Raw genomic sequence first — 19,593 nt, forward strand, 5'->3', positions numbered from 1 at the left:
CATTGAGCAACCAACTCCCTCAACCCCAGTGCTGCAGACACTGTCCATGGAATGTTATTATCTCTCAGCCCCTTTTGATGCAGACTGGAAAGTTTCCCACTACCCTTCAAGTCCTTCTGCCCTGGAATAAGTGTTAACTGCTACAGGGACAATATATGGTTTCATCCTTTGGTCATGAACATTTGATATACTTTTTAAGTTACATATTTTTAGTATACCTTTAAAAAACCCCAGCAAAACAAATACAAGTTGTGCCAAGGCTTACTTCATGTCTCATAGAAAAAGATTCTGGAACAACCTTGAGAACAACTAATATCAAAAAGATCTTTTTTTTTTTTTGAAGTCTTTAAAGACCTAGCATCCTTCTTTTATTCACATAAAAGTATTGGTTTGTCTCAACAGCTTTGTTTTTTTCACTAAAAGCATAAATACCATGTAAATTGAGTACAAAGTGTAAGCCAAAAGACAGACAGTGCTGCATGAGAAAACTGAAGTCAATTAAATGTTGCCAAGAGGACAAAGTACAACTACCAGATGGCAGCACATTCAGTTCTTCAGCAAATCTAGGGAGTATTTCATGTGTTTAGCTTTCTTATTACATGCTCAGGATGTGCTTTAGACAGAGTAATTTATAAAACAAGCTTTTTCCATTCATTGCACTATTTTGATGAAATATAATGAAAGAGCAAGGACATCATACACTTAAGGAAATTGCTTTTTGCAACTTTACTCCACCAATTCCATATATTCTTTTGAAATTTGGAGCATTCTAGCTGGGTACATGCTTCTACCATGAGAACCATCTGGCCACACTATCTCATTTATTTTCTAGGCAGTAATAGCCCATTTTGGCAGCAACAACCATCTTCTGCTGTTCTGTCTCCTGGGAAGCTCTCCTCCAACATGGTTTGAATGTACCCCTGCCACATGACAGTGCCGTGCAAAATACTGGTAATGCTGCTATCAGAATATCCCATGAGCAACTTCTTTGGTGAAATCTTCATAAAGAAGAAAAAGAAAGAAAAAGTAAGAAAAGGAAGGGGGGGAGGGAGGGGGAGGGGCAAGAGAGGAGAGAGAAAAAAGAGGGGATAAGAAGCAAAGAGAAAAAGAGGGGCTGCAGAATGATTGTCCTTGTTGGCAAAAGACTAAAGGACACATGTACTGAGGGCTTCTGGCTCTCAGGCACTGAAAATACTGATTCTATGTAAAGGTTGCTCAGGAATCCAACAGTCTTTCCAAGCTCAAATTCATTCTGTGGGTAAGTATATTACAATATACTATTATATATCTAAAAATAACAATATAAAGCACTATAAAAATATAGATTTTTAAGAAAGTTGAAAAGTAAAGCATTTTCATCTCTCTAAATCATTCATACATGTAGTTAGACAGTCAAAAGCCATGTACCAACCAATCACCTATTCAACTCAGTGTCCCAGGCTTTTGTAGAAGTATTCTAAAACAGTGCCATATATCTCAAAATGTGACTTTTACCATTCTAAACTGCAGGTGCTATGTCAGGTTATCGCATTGATATTTGCATGCCTTGCATACACAATCCCATTTTCTCTGCTCCATTTTAAAATGTTGGCCAAAAATGAGAAGATTTCCAGAACTACTGGCTTTATGCAAGAACTCAACCCAAAAAACTTAACTTATCTGCCCATCTCAGAGCCTAGAATTTCCATGAAGGTCTGTGAGCAAAATATTTTAACTGGTATCTTAGCACTGAAGGTTATTTCCAACAAATATAAATACCTTATTTTTATGAGAGAACTGGATGCTCTACTGTATCCAGAGCTCTTTTCAAGTGAAAATTTGAATGACTCCCCAGTCTCCAGACAAGAGTCCAATTAAAGAAACAACAAAAAAAAGTATAACACTGACATATACTTTTCCTCTCTCATGAAGTTAAAAGACTGTCTCTGTAGTCTGAAATGAATGACTGAATTATTTGACTTAGTATTTCTGTTAACTAAACAGGCTTGGTAAATTTTTCCAGTAATTTTCAAATTAGAATTAGGATTCTTCCAAGATGTGTTTCTTCACCCAATAAGCACTGGATAACTGCCCTTCTCCTGACAAAGGGCTTTCATAGACCTTTTACTCACAAAGTAAAACACAGAAGCACATCATCAGAAAACCAGCAACAATCACTGCAGTCAGTGTTTGTCACATGTATCACCTCAACCATAGAAGGAAATAATGTTGCTACCATTAGTAAAGTGTTTTACAGCGTTAGTAAAGGTGAAGAAATCTGATAACAACAACTAACACTTCAACAGGAAAAGTGAACTGGAAATGGTTTCCCTGTCCACTATGTTTCCTCATACTGGAAAATGAAATTAACCTTCAAAGGTAAGTCTCTGCATATTGCAACCACAACACTTGGTGTAGACAGCAGTTGTTGCTGATGGATGTTTTCAAGCACAGCAATATGCAATGCTCTCTACTACTGTTACCCCATATCTTACAAAGTAACTTGAATTTGGTTCATTAGAAAATGGAAAGAATGGCATATGTAGCTTTGCAGTATTAAAACCTGTCATAACATAAAGATTAGTAATTTGTAAGAACCAAATGTCTGCCAAAAGAGAGATTTAAACTGGCAATTGAATTGAATTACGTTCAATATTACAACTAGATTTTTAGAGATGTGTGTCTAGGTCATGTAGCTGTTACAAAAACGAAAACCTATGAAGCTGAACTACAAGGATATCTCAAAAGTGTTGCAACACTTACAATAATTGCAAAAGTTGAACATTTAATACACAGATCATATAGTACATTTATACATACTAAGAATCATAGTGAGCTGAAAAAAATTTCATATACCTACACATAACACAGGACCAAACCTGCACATTGTTGGTATTGAGATTGGGTCTTTCACCAAAAAGAAAGCACTCTGACTTCAAACACTCGTGAAAACACAGTGAGGAAGTACCTATTTTCAAGCAAAAACATCATCCACCAACTACTCTTTATCACTAAGATAATGCAAGACATGTGGGAGATCCAGGAAAAAGAAGTTCTTTGGCACATCCTGCCTACTTACACTTTCTGCACACAGAATACAGTGGGTCTTGACTGAACAAATACTCTGCAGATCCTTGCCTGAGATAAAAGGGCTCCTGCTTGATTATGCACAGATACACAACATTAAATCAAAGAAAGGCTGCCTACCCATAACCAGAACCTTCAAGAGATGCAGCTGGTATGTGTATTCACGTTGCAGGCATACACTGCACTGCCATTTGAGACTGAAGAACTTTTCCTTTGCAGTGGCCTCCACTGAGCAAGCAGACAAGGAACAAGAAGATATGAACACTATGTAACTAAGAGGAGTCAGTTAATTTGTAACCTACCCACTAACCTCCCTTCCTTCCCATTCTCCAATAATATCTAAAATCACAGCATGGGTGAATTCAATGAGTTATTTCTCCCCCTCCCAAATTACATGGCAGAAGGTCTCAAAGCCCTTCATGCAAACTGACAAACTATTCTACCAAATGCTATACCAACCTTTAAGGCCTCAAATACTGAACATCACTCATGGTAGTATGGACAGAGCTCCAAGAAGCAACACTGTAGTCACTGGAATACAGCTGTTTTCCCAGCAGTGACAACAGAAATGCTTAAGCTCTCAGAATGTAAGCTAATCAGTTCAGGAAAATAGGAACTGGTTATCTGAAAGCTGCCAGAGTATCTTTAAAGAGGTCAGAGCTCTGATTACAGGATGACTTTCTTAGCCAATGCTATGAGCAGCTGCTGGACCTATCATGGATCCATAAAAAAAACCATCTGGAAGGTGACCCTGAAGACTGATGTCTCAGAAACAGAAGAAAGTTTGGACAGGAAATCTAAAAGAGTGAACTGCTCATCAAAGATCTTGAATTCACATCAAAATAACACAAAAAGAAAAAACATACCCCCTCGGTTCATGAAGTTATTTAAACTCCCAGTCCTTCAATCTAGAAGTCTTGACTTTTGCTGATGCAGCAGTTACTGCTACAAAAGGAGCTGGCTAAGTGCAGAGGAAGTCCACAGGCTAGAATTTTCTATCTATTCTCATGGCCACAGCCAGAAACTTTCACAGCAGCCTAGAACAGTTTAACAGGTTCACTAACAGCTAGAAAGAGTTGAATATCACCTTATGTGACAACTGTACTATCACATAGATGGCAATACATGAACTTGCTTTAGGAGATCTTGGGAAGCCCACTGATCTCCCAAAAAGCAGGCCTAATGTTGAAACAATCTGTCATGGTATTGCTTCAGGAAGGAAGACTGGGACAGGCAACTTCTAAAACAAAGTGCATCTGTCCCTTAAGCTCAACATAGCTGAGGCTCCAGTCTCCAGCCTGGATAAGTCGTAGCAATAGGCAGCGCAGGTTAGTTCTAAGAAGTATATAAAACCATCAAAGCTGTTCAGACAAAAGGTTTGTTTCCTTCCACATCCAGTATGTTAAAGACACTGGCACCAAGTGATTATGAAACTTGGCATCCCTCTTGCTTGTGTCAAGAGGGATGAAGATTATAGTTGAACCAGCAAGGACATACTTTGATTAGTTGCTTACAGCAGTGATGTAAGGGTTCAAGGGCATACGAATCAGAGGAAGTCAATGAGATATCCACTATGCAGGTAGTAAAGATGACATTGCCAGTGCTATCACTGGTGGAGGAGCTGAAATACTTCCAGCGTTGAGAGTGAGCTCAAGGCAAGTAATAAGACACACCACCAGAGATGACTTGTCAGCATTAAGGTGTGAACTTAGTTCATCTGGCAAGCCTCCACGGTATTTTTAAAGTAATGTTCAACCAAACATTTTACACCAACATTCAACAGGAAACGGTGACTTTTCCAGGCATCTGGGTTTCCAAAAAAAGACTGGACACCTTTCCAGAAAGTATGCTTTAAATCAAATGACTATTAGTCACAGTGCAGAACTGTTCCACAGCTCTTGCAGGCTCAGCCATTTTATGCTGGTGAGTTAGCATTCAGACAGTCTAGTTTGGAGGTGAGCGGCCAGCTGCAGAACCCAGTCTTTCCCAAACTGGGAGGAAATAAACCCCTGCTGCAAGGGTACTTCCAAATCAGTACTTGGAGAGCTCACAGTGCTAAAAGCCAGAAGCACCGGCAGGTCAGGATGTACAAACCACTTCAAGTCTCCCATTCCACTTTCCTGTCCCACTGTTCTTTTTAAGGAGTTGCTGATATTTGAGTATGTTTCCACCTCTTGAGCACACCAGTGTCAGCAGGTGAGCTGGTATCCAGCTTGTAAGTGTCTTAAGAAAGGCCTCCTATATCTCCGCAGCTTTCATCTGGGGTTCAGAATCGCCATTTGCTAGGTCCTAATATGAAATGCATTAACCTCCAACACACAAAGAACCACATTAAGATTAAATCCTTTTTTTCCTTAGTTTGTACCACTTTATATAATTATGCTTCTAATATTAGTCCAATTTGTAACAGTAGACACAACTTCTCACTTTCTAAAAGTCTTGCTATAAAAATCTGTTTTCACGGTCATTAAATTGAAGCAGCCCAAAATCACCCACTGTGACAACCCCTTGGTTTAAGAATAAAACTTGAGTCCTTGACTGATGAAAGAAAGAAAAACCGAAGCTCTTTACCACCCTAGAAAAACAGGAAGGCAAGATGTTTCCTTACAAGCCACTGCCTGATCATTTTGCTATGAACTCATAAACAAGTTATATTTTATACTTTCATGGATTCTTATACCATTATTCTTTCAAGGCAAGCACTCAAAATTAACTGTACCAAAACAGTTACTCTATTAAGGAAAAAGGATTTTCTTCTTTTTTTTTTTACTTGCAATACATTGTGTTCTATTTCAAGCCCAGTTTTCCATCTATAACTTAGTCCTAGTTGTAGCAGAATAGAATTCCAGCTTTTATGACTGAAGACTTTTTTTGATCAATAGAAGTCAGCAGCAAAAGCGCTTGTGGTTTTTCTCTGGAAAGCATTTGTGGCCACAGACTCAAAGGAGGAAGAAAGGGAGGGGGATTAACTCTTCAATGAAGGTCAAAAACATAATTTAAAAGTGAACCAAGAAGAGCAGCTGTGTCTGTCAGCGCAATCAAGATTACCAGCTGGAGAATTCACCAGCAGTACAAAAACAATGCACACCAGATGTCAAATGTTGCAACTGTGAGTAGGAAAACATCTCTGGGCACTGTCATGCTAGTGCTCATTACCAGATAGATTTCATTTTTAGCATTTAGTTATTAATTAGACAGATAATACAGGAGGAAACAATGACATTCTGAACTGTCAGTGTAAGTCAGAGGCAGGTGTGCACGCTGGAATCATTTAACATTGCGCATTCTAGGAATCCTCCTTTCACTGTGAACATAAGATAATGATTTTAAAGCTAACTAGTGAATACTAGAACATCTGCAGCGGAGCTTGCTTTGGTTCCACTCAATCCAGTCTGTACTTTTAACTTGAGTTTGGATTCTTTTCTAATAAACCTGAAATAAATGTTAGGAAAAGAAGTGAAACCACATTCTATTCCATGGATAATTAACTGGAAAGAACTCTGTGTAAGCCATGAAAGTGAGTACTTCACTAACACCTCTACCAGCACTTCCTTCACCAGCTGCTTTTTATCTTCCTCTTCCTTCTGGAGCATTCTTGTCTTTTTTTTCTCTACACATTTTACTCCTAGAGGATGAACTCATCCATTCCCAATGCTTTAACCAGCATGTTACACCATCCTTGCTGTTTGAAAGATCTGATGTCAATTTCCTTCTTTTGTATGTTTTTTCAGTATCTTGCTCATATCCTCCTTCATGCTCATCTCAAATGGGATACAGAAAAAAGGAAAAAAAAAAAAGATTTGAATTTTGTAGTCCTCTCTCCCTCTCTTGCTGATGAGTTAAACTTTCTCCTCCAGCACACACACAAGCAAGCATTTCTGAAGAAAGTCAACACATCCAGGCCCTAAAATCCTTTCCTTTTCCAGGCTTTAATATTCATCCTTCCATCAAAATGCTGGGTGTATGTCTTGGGCTTATCTGCTGGTATAAACTTGCTGGCTGTCATCTTCTCCTTTAATGCATGCAAGTGTTTCAGTGAACACCTCCACTTCCTCCATTACTTTAACCGTACTGGGGAGCCACCTCCTTATTGCCCCACTTTTGTCACTTCCTTTAACTATTTCTGATTGTCCACCCTCAGTCATGAATATTTATAGCTGTACATGTATGAAGGGCTACAGAAATGATGATCATGTTTCTGCTTGCAGCTTCTCCCATGTTCACCCTCATTGTCCAAACACCTCTCCTAAATGCATTGGTTGCTACACTGCAATGCCTGCCTTTTTCTCCCTTCAATGCTATGTGCCTAAGAGCAGGTGGCTCATCCTCTTGGTTAACCCCTACACCTTCATCTTCACATGAAGGATTTCTCCAGGTTTCCATTGCCAAGTTCAATTTTGATGTATTATATCTCTCATTTAAAAAAAAAAAAAATTATTAGGCTCCAAGAAACTGTAAACATGGATGTTAACATCCACAATATATATCACAGAGGCTATTCTAGGAACCAGCTTGAAGTCTGTTTTATATTCTCTCCATTTTAACTTGATGGTGCAATTGCTTTATCTGAAGGAAGACACACCCACAGAAAATATCCTAGCACCCTAAATAGCCAGTATCACTGAATCAAGCTGGATAATCTTAGTCTAATACAAATACTAGCAGAGGAAATGGACTTGTGTTTGTGGTACCTTTTCTTGACATAACACGTGTGTTAGCACAGGTTTGTTAACTGCTGAATTCAAAAAAAGGAATTAGAAATGCCCAATCAATAGATACATTTAACTGCTTATGCCACCATTACTTCTTCCGCTCTCTTAAAGATAGAAATTTCTTACATATTTCATTATTTTATATTCTTCCTAGCTTCTGCACTCATTGTACTGTATCACAACCTATTCCTCATGGCTTACCTTAGCTTTGCCATCCTGTGCAGACATATATCCTACACACATGCTCTCTGTTGTATGGCTCCACAGAAATTCCACTACAAAGGAAAAAGCAAGAAGTCACAAAAATTGCATTGGTTTAAAATATAAGATGTAGTTTAATAAGACTGGAATCCTGAGGAACACATATAGCTTAAAATAGTTCGGGAAAGGACAAAAAACGAACTTAAAGACCAAAGCCTACTTACCAGACTAATTTTATCTCAAAAGAAACTGCTATCAAACAAACAAGATTTTCCTGCACCATTGGCAGTCAAACAATGCAGAACTTATACCCAGAGTAAGAATGTTTCTTCAACAATACGGAGCCTCCAAGATGAGAAATACATCAACTACAACTTTATTAAAAAGATGGGACCATATCTTAAAGCAGAAGCTCAGGTGGTGCACAAGGATTCTATAGAATTGTAACACTACCAACAGAATAACCAGTAACAAGCATTGTTTTCACAGAACTGAGCATAAATATATACATAATATGTAACTACCAATAGGTAAATGGAGGTTTGTGGTTTAGCTGCAGGAGTAAAACACAGGAAAACATGGAGAATTAGTGAAAGTCTGTAAGATGAGAACTGAAGATATAGAGCAGGCAGGAAAGACATCTGGTGAAAGGAAAATAATCCTGCTGACAAAGCAGGAGAGATGGCTGATGGAATCAGAATAACACTGCACAATAAGCAAGAAAAATACCTGACAAAATTACAGCAAGACCTGGTCCCAAAAGTAAGCTGAATAACATCAAGAGCATAGGCAATCACCCCCTTTCTTTGGGGAGTGGGTAAGAAGCACCAAAGGTAAGAGAGGAAAGAAAGATGGAGAAGAAATGAGACCATTTTGATTTTGGCTTCCCTATCAAAGCACTCTCAGGTCTGATTACCTTTGCTTATAGCGTTAGCTACACACAATTTGGTACTCTATACTCACAGATAATTTAAGATATAAATGTTGAACCAAGTGTCGTGTTTGTAGTGATAATCATTAAGGAAACTAATCGTTGCTAACGTGTATTGTTAGTGCATGTTATTCCAGCAAGGTGTTGTTCTCAAGTTTGAAAGTGTCCCAATTTATCAATTGCTTAAGCAGCCCATCACTGTGATCTTTCTTTAACTCCCTGATACATACATAAGCATCTTTATATATGCATACACACTCCTACTCAGCTGCAACACAAAATTCAGGCAATGAGCACATTATTCACATTAGGCTTCCATCCAGAGGAGCTTTATAAATGCCACACTGTATTCTTCCTGCTCTATGTCACAGCCAGTTTTCTTTGTGTCCCTTAAGTAGATAATTAGGAAGGGAGGAAAGACAAAGAGTAGCTGATCAGAATTCAGGGTGTTTCATAGACTACTGCAAGAGGTTTAAAAACTGCACTGAGATATAATTTCTTCCTCTGGATTACAGGATCAGTCTTGCATGAAATACACTGATGCCATGGAAAATTATTTCCATGTATTTCTTTACAAAGAGACTTTCACATACCGCTAAAAGCATCAATAGATGGTTTTAAAACTCTTATTTACTCCTGTTCCTCACATTCCTTTAATATGGCTGATGAAGGTCACAACATGCTGAGTGTGCTTATCCTTTGAACCATTTATCCTTGCATAGCAATTAACCCAGAGCAGAAGATCAAAGTTTAGACAATCCCAGCAAGACTTGAAGATTCTGACAGATATGTAGATATCATCATAAAAGAAAAATGAACTTCATTCAGGTATGTGCTTTGCTCCCCCGTAATAGATTCATGACTGATATTGCCAAAGGTTAGTCAAAAGCTTTCAGAGAGTGAAACATTTAGTGTGATGTAGCTGTGGTCGATGAGGCCAGCCCCTCCCTAACACCCTAAAGGTTCAACTGTCAGTGAAAGCATTTATTTTTTGGACACAAATTTAATCTTATCTTTCAAGTTTGAGAAGTTGGCCAAATACCCCCAAAATACTATTTCTCTGCCTTTGATAACTCTAGGCATATTCTTTCAAGTTTTTAACAATTTTTTCCTTCTAGATTGTCCACCAAAAGTAGCATGTTCTAGCATGAAACATGGTTATTGCTACCTACCACAAGTAGTGGAATTTCAATTAAAATCCTAAATTACATACTTATATGAAGACATTTCACATATTTTCAACCATTTCATAAATCACTTCCTTGCAATTTGCTTCAATACTTAAAAAACCACCCCAAAACATCTCTGCAACAAAGACATGAGATTTCATTATTCTATACACCATGTTCTTCAGTGTTACACAACTTACTTTAAGTCCAAACACCACAAATACTACATATGTTCAATCATATGTTAACTCAGCATGCACTGTAAGGCAGGAAATTTCTGTGGTACAGAAAAAAGTATCTTCAGAATAAGCTGTGTTATATGAATCCTATTTCAGTGGAAAGAAAACCAAAGATTAATGGACAAAGAGTCTTTATTTACATGGTACAATATATTTGGGATTTTCTTTATTAATTTTTGAGGAAAAAATACCAAATCTTCCTGAATAGAAACATGTTTTCTTACACGAATGACAAACATTAAATAAGGAGAAATAATTCTCTCACTTCCAAACATCAGAAATTGAAGTTGATCTTGTTTGTTCTTACTTAATCAAGTAAGAACAAACTGTATTTTCAGTTATTTAACTCTGAAAACTGTAAATCAAACTTGCGATGTTCTCTGTATGTTTAACAACCCATGCCCCAATTCTGGAGTCTGAATTAGACAGTCTTGGCTTTCAAATAGTTGAAAGATGACTGTCAAAGCTTATTTGATAGTCTACTTCTTCATAAAGACGAGCTATTCAAGTAATAACTCCAAAAAATGTAATATACAAAAGCCAGTTCGAATACCTTTCCCATCCAAAGCCTTCCAAAATTTCTCTGTAGTCCATCAGATAATCTCAAACCCATGAAAATTGTAAGGATTCACCTCCCAAATCTCTGGTTGTTTGTAACAGCAAAATAAATGTACACGAAACATTTTTGGGTAAGATGAGATGCTGACCTAAAGCTTAAATGACACATAAATTTCAACTGTTGGGTAGAGAAACATGAATGTTATTAACTGTATTGAGCAAAACCACTTAAAGTAAGTGACTGGCAAGGGGGAATACAATCAGTTTCAAGTTGACCAACACTAAGTAGTTTATGATATTTAAAGATTCTTATAATGCAAACCAGCAAGATATAATATGAGCGAAACCCTGAAAGATAACATACACCTAATCCTGCGCAATTGTAATAACTTGATCCTAACATCCTGGAAGTCACTGAACCGAGAGCAATAAATACTGGATCATGAAGAATATATCCACTGGCTCACCTTTAGCGCATACTTTGCCTGCTGCTCCAAGCTGTAAGCAGGCAAACTCTGGTGATAAAATACTAGGATTTAGTGGGACAAAGTAGTAATGAATTAAAACAGAGGTGAGGTGTTATCCTAAATAATAGCCTATAAATTAAAAAGAAATTATGCAATTTAAGAATTACCACGTGAGATGCTATAACCTGCCTTAATACACGAAGTTAGGTGATTAAATTTGTCATCTCAGATCTTAAAAGATATGAAAGCTATTTCCAATCTGTAATGCTACTGACAGTAATTCATGAGACACTTGGGGAAACAATCATAAAGCAAAAGATTATACAAACTAATAAAACCTTTAATTCTGGTAGCATAACAAATATATATTAGACAGGGCCATGTGACCCACTACATAAGCACATAGCATGACCAGACACATAAGCCCACATCAAGGAGCACCACACAAAAGGAGATGGTACAAGTGTCATGCTGAAGTAATTTGCATGTCCCTAGCCCCAAATCCCTGCCTTCAAAGAGGAACATGGGCCTTACTGTCTCTGGGTTGTATTTCCACCCACCTCTGCCAGTGGTCTACAGCCTTCAGTCTCCTAGCTGCTTCTCTAAGATAAACCACATGATGGTTTTCTATAATACACTTGCTCTGCTGTAAAGCAGCAAGCCAGATGAGGATATTATTTCTAGGACATAAACAGGGCTGAAGAGCTGCAAAGCTCCGAGCCCTTTTACCCAGTCAGCTACTGATGGAGGTGAAGTAGTTTTCTGCTGATCTCAATATAAACAGCAAGTATTCCTGTTGTCTGCATATGCAAATAGGGACTATGCCTTAATTTGACAGATTTTTCTGGGCGTAACAAAGAATTTCTAACCACACAACAACTTCCCCTCCACATTTTAAGTGCATCCTCCAAATTTTCACATTTTGTCCTGCAAAAAGGAGGAACAAAGAACTTTTTAGATAGCGTGTTTAGCATATAAACCACTGAGAAGCAGTAAACAATCATATGCATTGCCCCCAAGTAAAAATGCAATGGTTTTTCTCCAAGAAACATACCCTGCCTTGCCACAGGCAGACATTATTTCTCTGCCATGGTTTTAGAAGGATCCCACACAGCCCTCTGAATCACAATTCTGCTTAGAAATAATGAGTCAGAAAGAATGCTCTTTTCCACAGTTTTAGAGAACAATCAAAGCAAGTACTATTTCACTTTCTAGTTTGGTTATCTCAAGCAATTTCAATTGTTTTTGTTTTCTCTGTGGCTTTTGAACAATGATAAACATGCACAGACAGTTTTTATTTCATCTTTCACTTTGGGTTAGCACCTAGCTCAAGTTAAAAATGAGTAAGAATTTCTTACCTAGTAAAGTTGGCTTTTCCTGTGACGATTCAGGCTCTGCTGAACACCTGCACGACCGAAGAACTATCACACCTCCAAGTACACCATCTTCATTGGCTAGAAAAGGTGAACCTAGGTAAAAATGGTTGGGGAGAATTATTTGCAATAGGAACAGTGTCTTGTTTGGGTTTTTTGGGTTTTTTTTAATTGACTTTCTTGTCTTTCCTCTTTAATCTTGTCACCAAAGGTTAAAAAGACTGTCAGGTCAACCAGTGCTTTGATGAAAGCACGTTTTATTTTTATTAGAGTTTCTAATGAGTAACTTTCTAAACAGACATCTACTGATCTACTAGTAATCACAAAAAGGAAAAGATCTACACAGAATAAAATAAACATACTGAAAATTACATTTGTGAGTGCAAAACCATTTGTTCGGGGATTGATGAAGGTATAACAATATAAAAATGGAGTGTCAAGCTGGAAAAAATCATGACTCATTTTGTTCTTTCTGTATTATAATTAATATAATGATGGCCACATATGAAAATAATCAAGAAACTTTGGGTCACTTTTACAGTTTATTCATTTTTCTCAATTTAAAGCACTTTGTACAGAGACATCACCAAACTGCTACAGACCATCTTCCTTGCTGTTTTATGAATATTAGCAGAAAAGCCAAAACACATCCTCCTTTTTACAGTGGCTTTTCTGTTGTTAATTTAAGACATATGATATAAAATGTCTTCTATCAGAAGCTGGAAAAGATTTCAAGTTAGCTGAATCAAGTCTAAGTATTCTTTTTTCTGGTTTGTAATTTGAAATGAGGGTCCTATAGTTTTAAATGTAGAAACAATGGTATGATTTTTATACAATTTAAAATGTCTTCAGCCACAAAACTAACCAAGTTCTTGCACTCCAGCCCAAGGAGACTCTAGTCACACATCTGCAATACACTCAGATTTAAAGCTGAATGTACCATTGCAACAGGCATTTCATGTACTTCTTTTCAATGATCTTCTTTGAAATAAATTAGTGCATCATGTTGAGTATATGGACACTGTAAAAGACTGGCTGTTCACAAGAACTTTAGAGCAGATCAGCCTCTTTCAACTTGCCAACAGCTGTTTGTATGACTAAATTACTTCTTGAATGCAAATAACAACACAATAAGAACCAACTTGAAGCTTTATTGTAAGGAAAAAATAAAAGCTTTACCATGGTTTCTCTTGACATAAGAGCAGCCACATTTAGAAGTGATACACGGTGGTCATTAAAACAGAAGCCCACATTGCAGGAAAATGTGTGGTATGCTCAATAAACAGTAATATCTTACTTGATCTAATAGAAACAGATAATATCTTTAAAGCACCACTTGCTTTGTACAAGAACTACTACCAGGTAGGTACCAATTACACCTACTCTGTTACTCACTGACTGTGGCCAAATCCCTGTGAACCATGAATTCAGCCAATCATAACATAATAGATAATACACCAGGAAAATATGTTTGGTCAAAATCGAAAAGCAAGGCTTGGGAAGTTGCAAAGAGCTTTACCATCCAAATCAAAATCCTTTACTGCAAGATGCTAAGTATGTCTCATACTTTCACTGCATTAACCAAGTGCTGGCTAAGTATGTGATATCATTTCTGCAAGTAAATGAATGAAAAAAAAGAAGCGGTTTTCTTCATGGGGGAAACGCATCCTTTAATCTTTACTTCAGAAACTCAGGTATTTCAAAGACAATGTCTTCATCTGAACTTGGCCTGCAGACCTAATCTTATACTCAGCTGCATTAATTATTCAGGCTGTAAGCCATGATGTGGTGAAAAGTCACTGCAGACAGAAGTAGTTTTGGTTTGTTTTTTAACAAGCAACATTTATCCTCTTTCAAGGCCTGTGAAAGCTTCTTTCAAGGTTCTAATGAAAAATACTAATAATCTGTATAATTAGAATTGTTAAAAATGTTCTACTTCAGTATAACACTGCCAGCAACCAGATTAAAGCAGATAGCATACTTAAGGCCATCCTAAAATACTAAGACTGTATGTTCACTTAAGAACAGCCAGCCACTACTGCTTATAGACTTGATGCCACTAAGTCTTGTTTTAGAAACGCTCACATTGAGTTAATTACTTTTTCTTTTCATGTGTTTTTTTTCTCCCACACTCAGGAAAGAGTAGATGAAAGAAAAGCATGTAAATAAACCAATCACATACTTCTTCACTTTCCCAGTATTTGTGTCAACTATGTGCCATCATCACTGATCAGATTTTCAATTATCTGAATAACTTGCACATGCTAGGTTCTCTCTTGTTAACTTTATGAGGAGACTTGGCAATATATTTCTCTCCATGTAAAGAATCTGCAGCAAAAAATATAACATTATATTTTCATCAGAATTCTTTGATTTTTTTTTTACCTCCAAAGACATGCAGCAAATAGACACAAACACAAAGACACTGGCAAAACCCCTGCAACGGTTCACGATCTCCTCCACGCACCACTTCCATGGGCCACCTGTTTCCTCACTTCTTCTGAAGGTTGCCATCCACAGAGTAACCAGAAGTGAATTGTGTGACTACACCCTCATCTATTCCCATTGGTGGCTTTCACCACCAACTTCAGGTAAACCATTTCAGTGCAAAATCAGCAAGAATATAGTACATGCCTCCAGTTCTCTGCTCTGGCTGAGTTGTGGGGAAATCAGCCTCTGAAGAGGGGCAGTAAAAACCAGTTGCCTATTACAGTATTCTACATTACAGTACATTCAGACTGTTTCTCCTCTCAAAAATCAGACTGTAAGCCAAATTAAATACACACTGAACAGCAAATTCTTTAAAAGAGAGAATGTATTTTATTTTCCAAATAAAACAATTAAATAAAGTTAGATGAGGGATTAATTTTTTTTTAAAAGAAGGTATTTCTGGATATACAAACTTATTACAGAGGATTGTGATTATGCTGAAGAGTGTATTTTAACACAGCAATGCAGCACAAATGAGTCTATGTTAAGCAATATTCTGGACAGCTGAACACTATGCATCCACCACTAGATCTGCAAAAATAATGGTACAAAAGCAGTATTATACTTTATTTCTACAGAGAATCCATCACTGTACACAGGAATTAATTTGAGTGTTCTCAAAACACTGAATTCAAAGGCTAGGAACACATTTCATTAATTTAGTTCTAAAAATCATTTTGTTACAGCCAAGCTATTGAGAAAGAGAAATTATAATGCAGTCTTCTGTAAAAATAACCATGTAGGTAACAGCATTTTTTCATATACACTGTATTTAATTAGCATTTAAACAGGAAAACGTGCAAGTGAAATACTGTCACTTATATTAAAGTCATAATGCTTTCTCATCAGAAGGAGAAAGCAATCTGGCTTCCAATTCCTTCCTCTCTCTACTCTTAAGAATGATAGATCTTGCTGTACACTTAAAACTTCAGTTAAAATAGACTAAAATATGCCTACTAGCCCAAAATAATTTTTTTCTAGTGCAATAAAATAGAATTGCCAGACAAATATTTGATCTAATAGTTTGCTAATGACAAAAACTACAAAAACTTGGGGCTTTTCATACCATTTTGAAGTCTCATGGAACTCATTGTTCCTTCCCAGTTACACCGGCATAGCACCGAAGAATTTGTCATGAAGAATCCAAAGCAAAACTTCAACTACAGCATTAACTAATAACGTAGCGCTGGCTGGCCACACCAGAGAGAAAGGGTAGGAAAAAACAAACAAAAAACATCTTTCAATAGTCTTGGTTTAATCCTCACCTCCCCCAGTCACGAAATTATACTTTACAAAACACATTTCCCTTCTTTGAAGCTCCACTGCTCTATTACAGCTATCTGGCATAAGAAAGCATTATCAAGTTTTTATTTACATATTTTGTATGTTACTAATTTGCACAAATGGTGTCTTAAAAAATAAGCAAACGGGTCTTCAGAGCAACTCCACATTCACTAATCCCATTAGTTCTGCAAAAGCAACCATAAGTGAACACTAGGACCCAGGTTCAGCCTCAGACCGTGAACAGAACAGACATCTTTTAACAGTATAGACAGCATTAAGAAAAATAATGGTCTCAATATTCAGTCTTGTTCTGAGGAACTACAGCTACAATTGAAGTGTTTTCTCATCTATGCCTCTGGTAAATTAAACTTCCTCACACTGAAGATTCCTTCCTCCAGAGCATGTGATCTTCCTCCAGAGACGTGATTGATACAAGTTGTTAATTTCTGATCCTATACTTTTTTCCCTTTTGTAGCTACTGGACAGATTCATTCTAGCACAGACTAAGCTGTATAAGAAGTGTTTTATTTACACTTACCCAGCTGAAGGACCAGCCAGCTGTTCATTGGATGTTTTACATTCATACTCCGCCATAGTAGAGAAGCTATTACCAGCTTCATTGTTTGCATTAGCTTTCAAAGTCTTCAGAACTTTGGTCTAAACACTTGACTGTGGTGTGGTGTAACCAGTTAAGTGCTTCAGCATCACCCAGTTATAAAGGAGTGCAGCTAAACAGCTCTAAACCTTCTTGTGCTGTGATGTGAGTGAAATTCAGACTTTTTCAGATCAATAATCTATAGATCACCTGCACCACTGGACTTAGTCAGCTTGTGTACAGACCATGTTTAAAGTGAAGCTGTTTGCCACTCTGCTTCTGCTATGTATTCCATTAAACTTCAAGCTAACAATTTCAACGAATATGAGAGGAATATATAAGCACTAAATGAAGCCTGCTTTTAATTTCATGCCCCATTATTTGTTAAATGTTTAAGCGCACACTGTCTGAAACCAGAGATCTTTGTATTTCACGCTAAGTAAGTTAAAACATCTGGTTAGAATTTTCAAAGAAGCTGCAAGGAAAAGCACCTGTACTGTCAAACTTTACAGGTAAGATTTTAAGAAATTAGCTAAAAGAGGGTACCACTGTCCAACAAAATCCCAATGCTTTTGACAAGGAGAAGCACAGACAGAACGCAGACAAGCGCTGATGTTACATCGCAACGTTGTGTTACTTTTTCAGCTGGTTTTATTGCACAGATAACGAAGAGGCTGCCTATTCATCTTTGTCCACCATCAGATATAAACTTGTGACATCACAAACTCGCAGTGGATAAAATAGGTTATATGAAGCTTCAGGATCACTCCCTGCTCTTCTCAAAGCTTTTCCTCTGTCATAGAGAAGACGCAATAATGCTTTCACAGCATGCTTCATTTGTTACAAAACCACAAATGATAGTACAAAGTTTAGAGTACCAAAACTATAGAGCACCAACATACAAAGCAACAATAATACTGTGCAATGACAGTAACTAGCAGTCTTATAACTGTTTAAGTATGAGGATTTTTCTCCCCTCAACAAACATAATTTGAAATAGGGAAATTCATATCCTTACTCCTAATTGTCCAAACCCCTGCTCCCAGGAGAGGTATCTGACACAAAATTCCTAAAAGAGAATGTGTCAGCATTATCCTTCTGCAGACACTGCTCATATGTGAACTGAAGCACAACCTAAAAATACAGGAAGAGACAAACATATTCCCGCTAAGGAAAGAACAAATATCAGATTCCAACTATGCCTTTCAGCTCATTAATTTCTAATAGTTTACAAGAAGCTTTAAAGTACAATTCATAAGACTGCCATTGTTAAAAGCCCAGATTTCCCACCAATGAGATGACACAAACATTTACTCTAAGTCTACATTCCACAAACTTGGCCACATTTGAAAGGAATGATGAGTTACAAAACCCTTTGTTCTTCCGTTTGGAAGGTATTTGTGTCTACAGAACACCATTCTTTGACTGTGTACCAAGCCTTCAGTGCTCTTTGACTAAAGATACCAAGCCCAATGGATCTACAAAAAAAATCCAGATATCATTTCTCTCACCTCCAATTCAACCATCAGTTGTACGTTATCCATAGCAAGCTGGCTCTGAGAGAAGATGAGCGAAGCACATCTGCCATGAGTTTGCTCATCACCTGCTGTTTAAACAGCACTCACTGGTTAAGCCAGGCATTCCCTAGCTGGAGGGATTCCCAGGGCTCTTCGGAGAACTCAGAGACTTCTGTAAACAGGAAGCATCGATCCAATGGCAACTGCCAAAATCAGCTGTTCACCCCTCCAATACAAGTAATGCACATTTTGACTTTGGACAAAACATTCTAGATCTGCTTCATTAGAGCTATTAAAAAAAAATTTGGTTTTGGCCTTGTTCCATTTTAATTCTGGCAAAGTCTGATAAGCCCACAAACTAGGGCTTTAAGAAAGGCTAGCAAGGAAAGAATCCATGCCATCAGCAGGTCGTCTGGTAGCCCTAGTATGCTATTGCTTCACAACAGTAAGAAATCCTGCATCATGCCAAACATCCTGAGAGATCAACTGACACATCATCTATGAAAATTCACAGGAAAAAACACATTTAATATATGCCTATTGTTTTAAGTGTATGTTTAAGTTATGTTTTCAACTGTTGCACTACAGTGGCAAGATATAACTTTGCATCCCACCTGCAGAATTGCCAAGATATCCTAAATTACGCCACTAGTTACAAACTTAGTACTATGTCACAGATAAACAGCAAGATGTATCTGGATTTTGAGGTTTTCCTCAATCAGTCTTCATTCTAGATTTTCTGCTTTCTCATCAAAACACAATCAAAGAACTTCACCTGCACACACACACACACAAAAAGGTGCCTTTATTTTTTTTTTCCATGTCAGCACTGCCCCAAAGTACAACTGAGAAAATAATAAACATACGGTTGCTGTCAGGCAACACAAACTTGCAGTGATAACTTTCTGAAAACACAAGACAGACCTATAGAATCACAGAATGGTTTGGGGGTTGGAAAGGAACTGGGTCGGCACAACCCCAGGCACAGCTA

General features: G+C 37.4%; 1 protein-coding gene across 1 annotated transcript in view; it reads right to left on the reverse strand.

Moving 5' to 3' along the window:
- Positions 1–17,084, reverse strand: part of LOC104403277 (threonine aspartase 1-like) — a 22,330-nt gene extending 5,246 nt beyond the window's left edge. The window contains exons 1-4 of the mRNA XM_010011354.1: positions 17,029–17,084; positions 16,635–16,675; positions 12,702–12,812; positions 7,980–8,053 (exon numbers count right to left, since the gene is read on the reverse strand). Of these exons, the coding sequence (XP_010009656.1) occupies positions 7,980–8,053; positions 12,702–12,812; positions 16,635–16,675; positions 17,029–17,084 (282 nt within the window). The remainder of the gene's footprint in view (positions 1–7,979; positions 8,054–12,701; positions 12,813–16,634; positions 16,676–17,028) is intronic.
- Positions 17,085–19,593: the final 2,509 nt, after the last annotated feature.

The sequence above is a fragment of the Nestor notabilis genome, unplaced genomic scaffold (assembly GCF_000696875.1).
Source record: "Nestor notabilis isolate BGI_N333 unplaced genomic scaffold, ASM69687v1 scaffold26763, whole genome shotgun sequence".
Lineage (NCBI taxonomy): Eukaryota > Metazoa > Chordata > Aves > Psittaciformes > Psittacidae > Nestor > Nestor notabilis.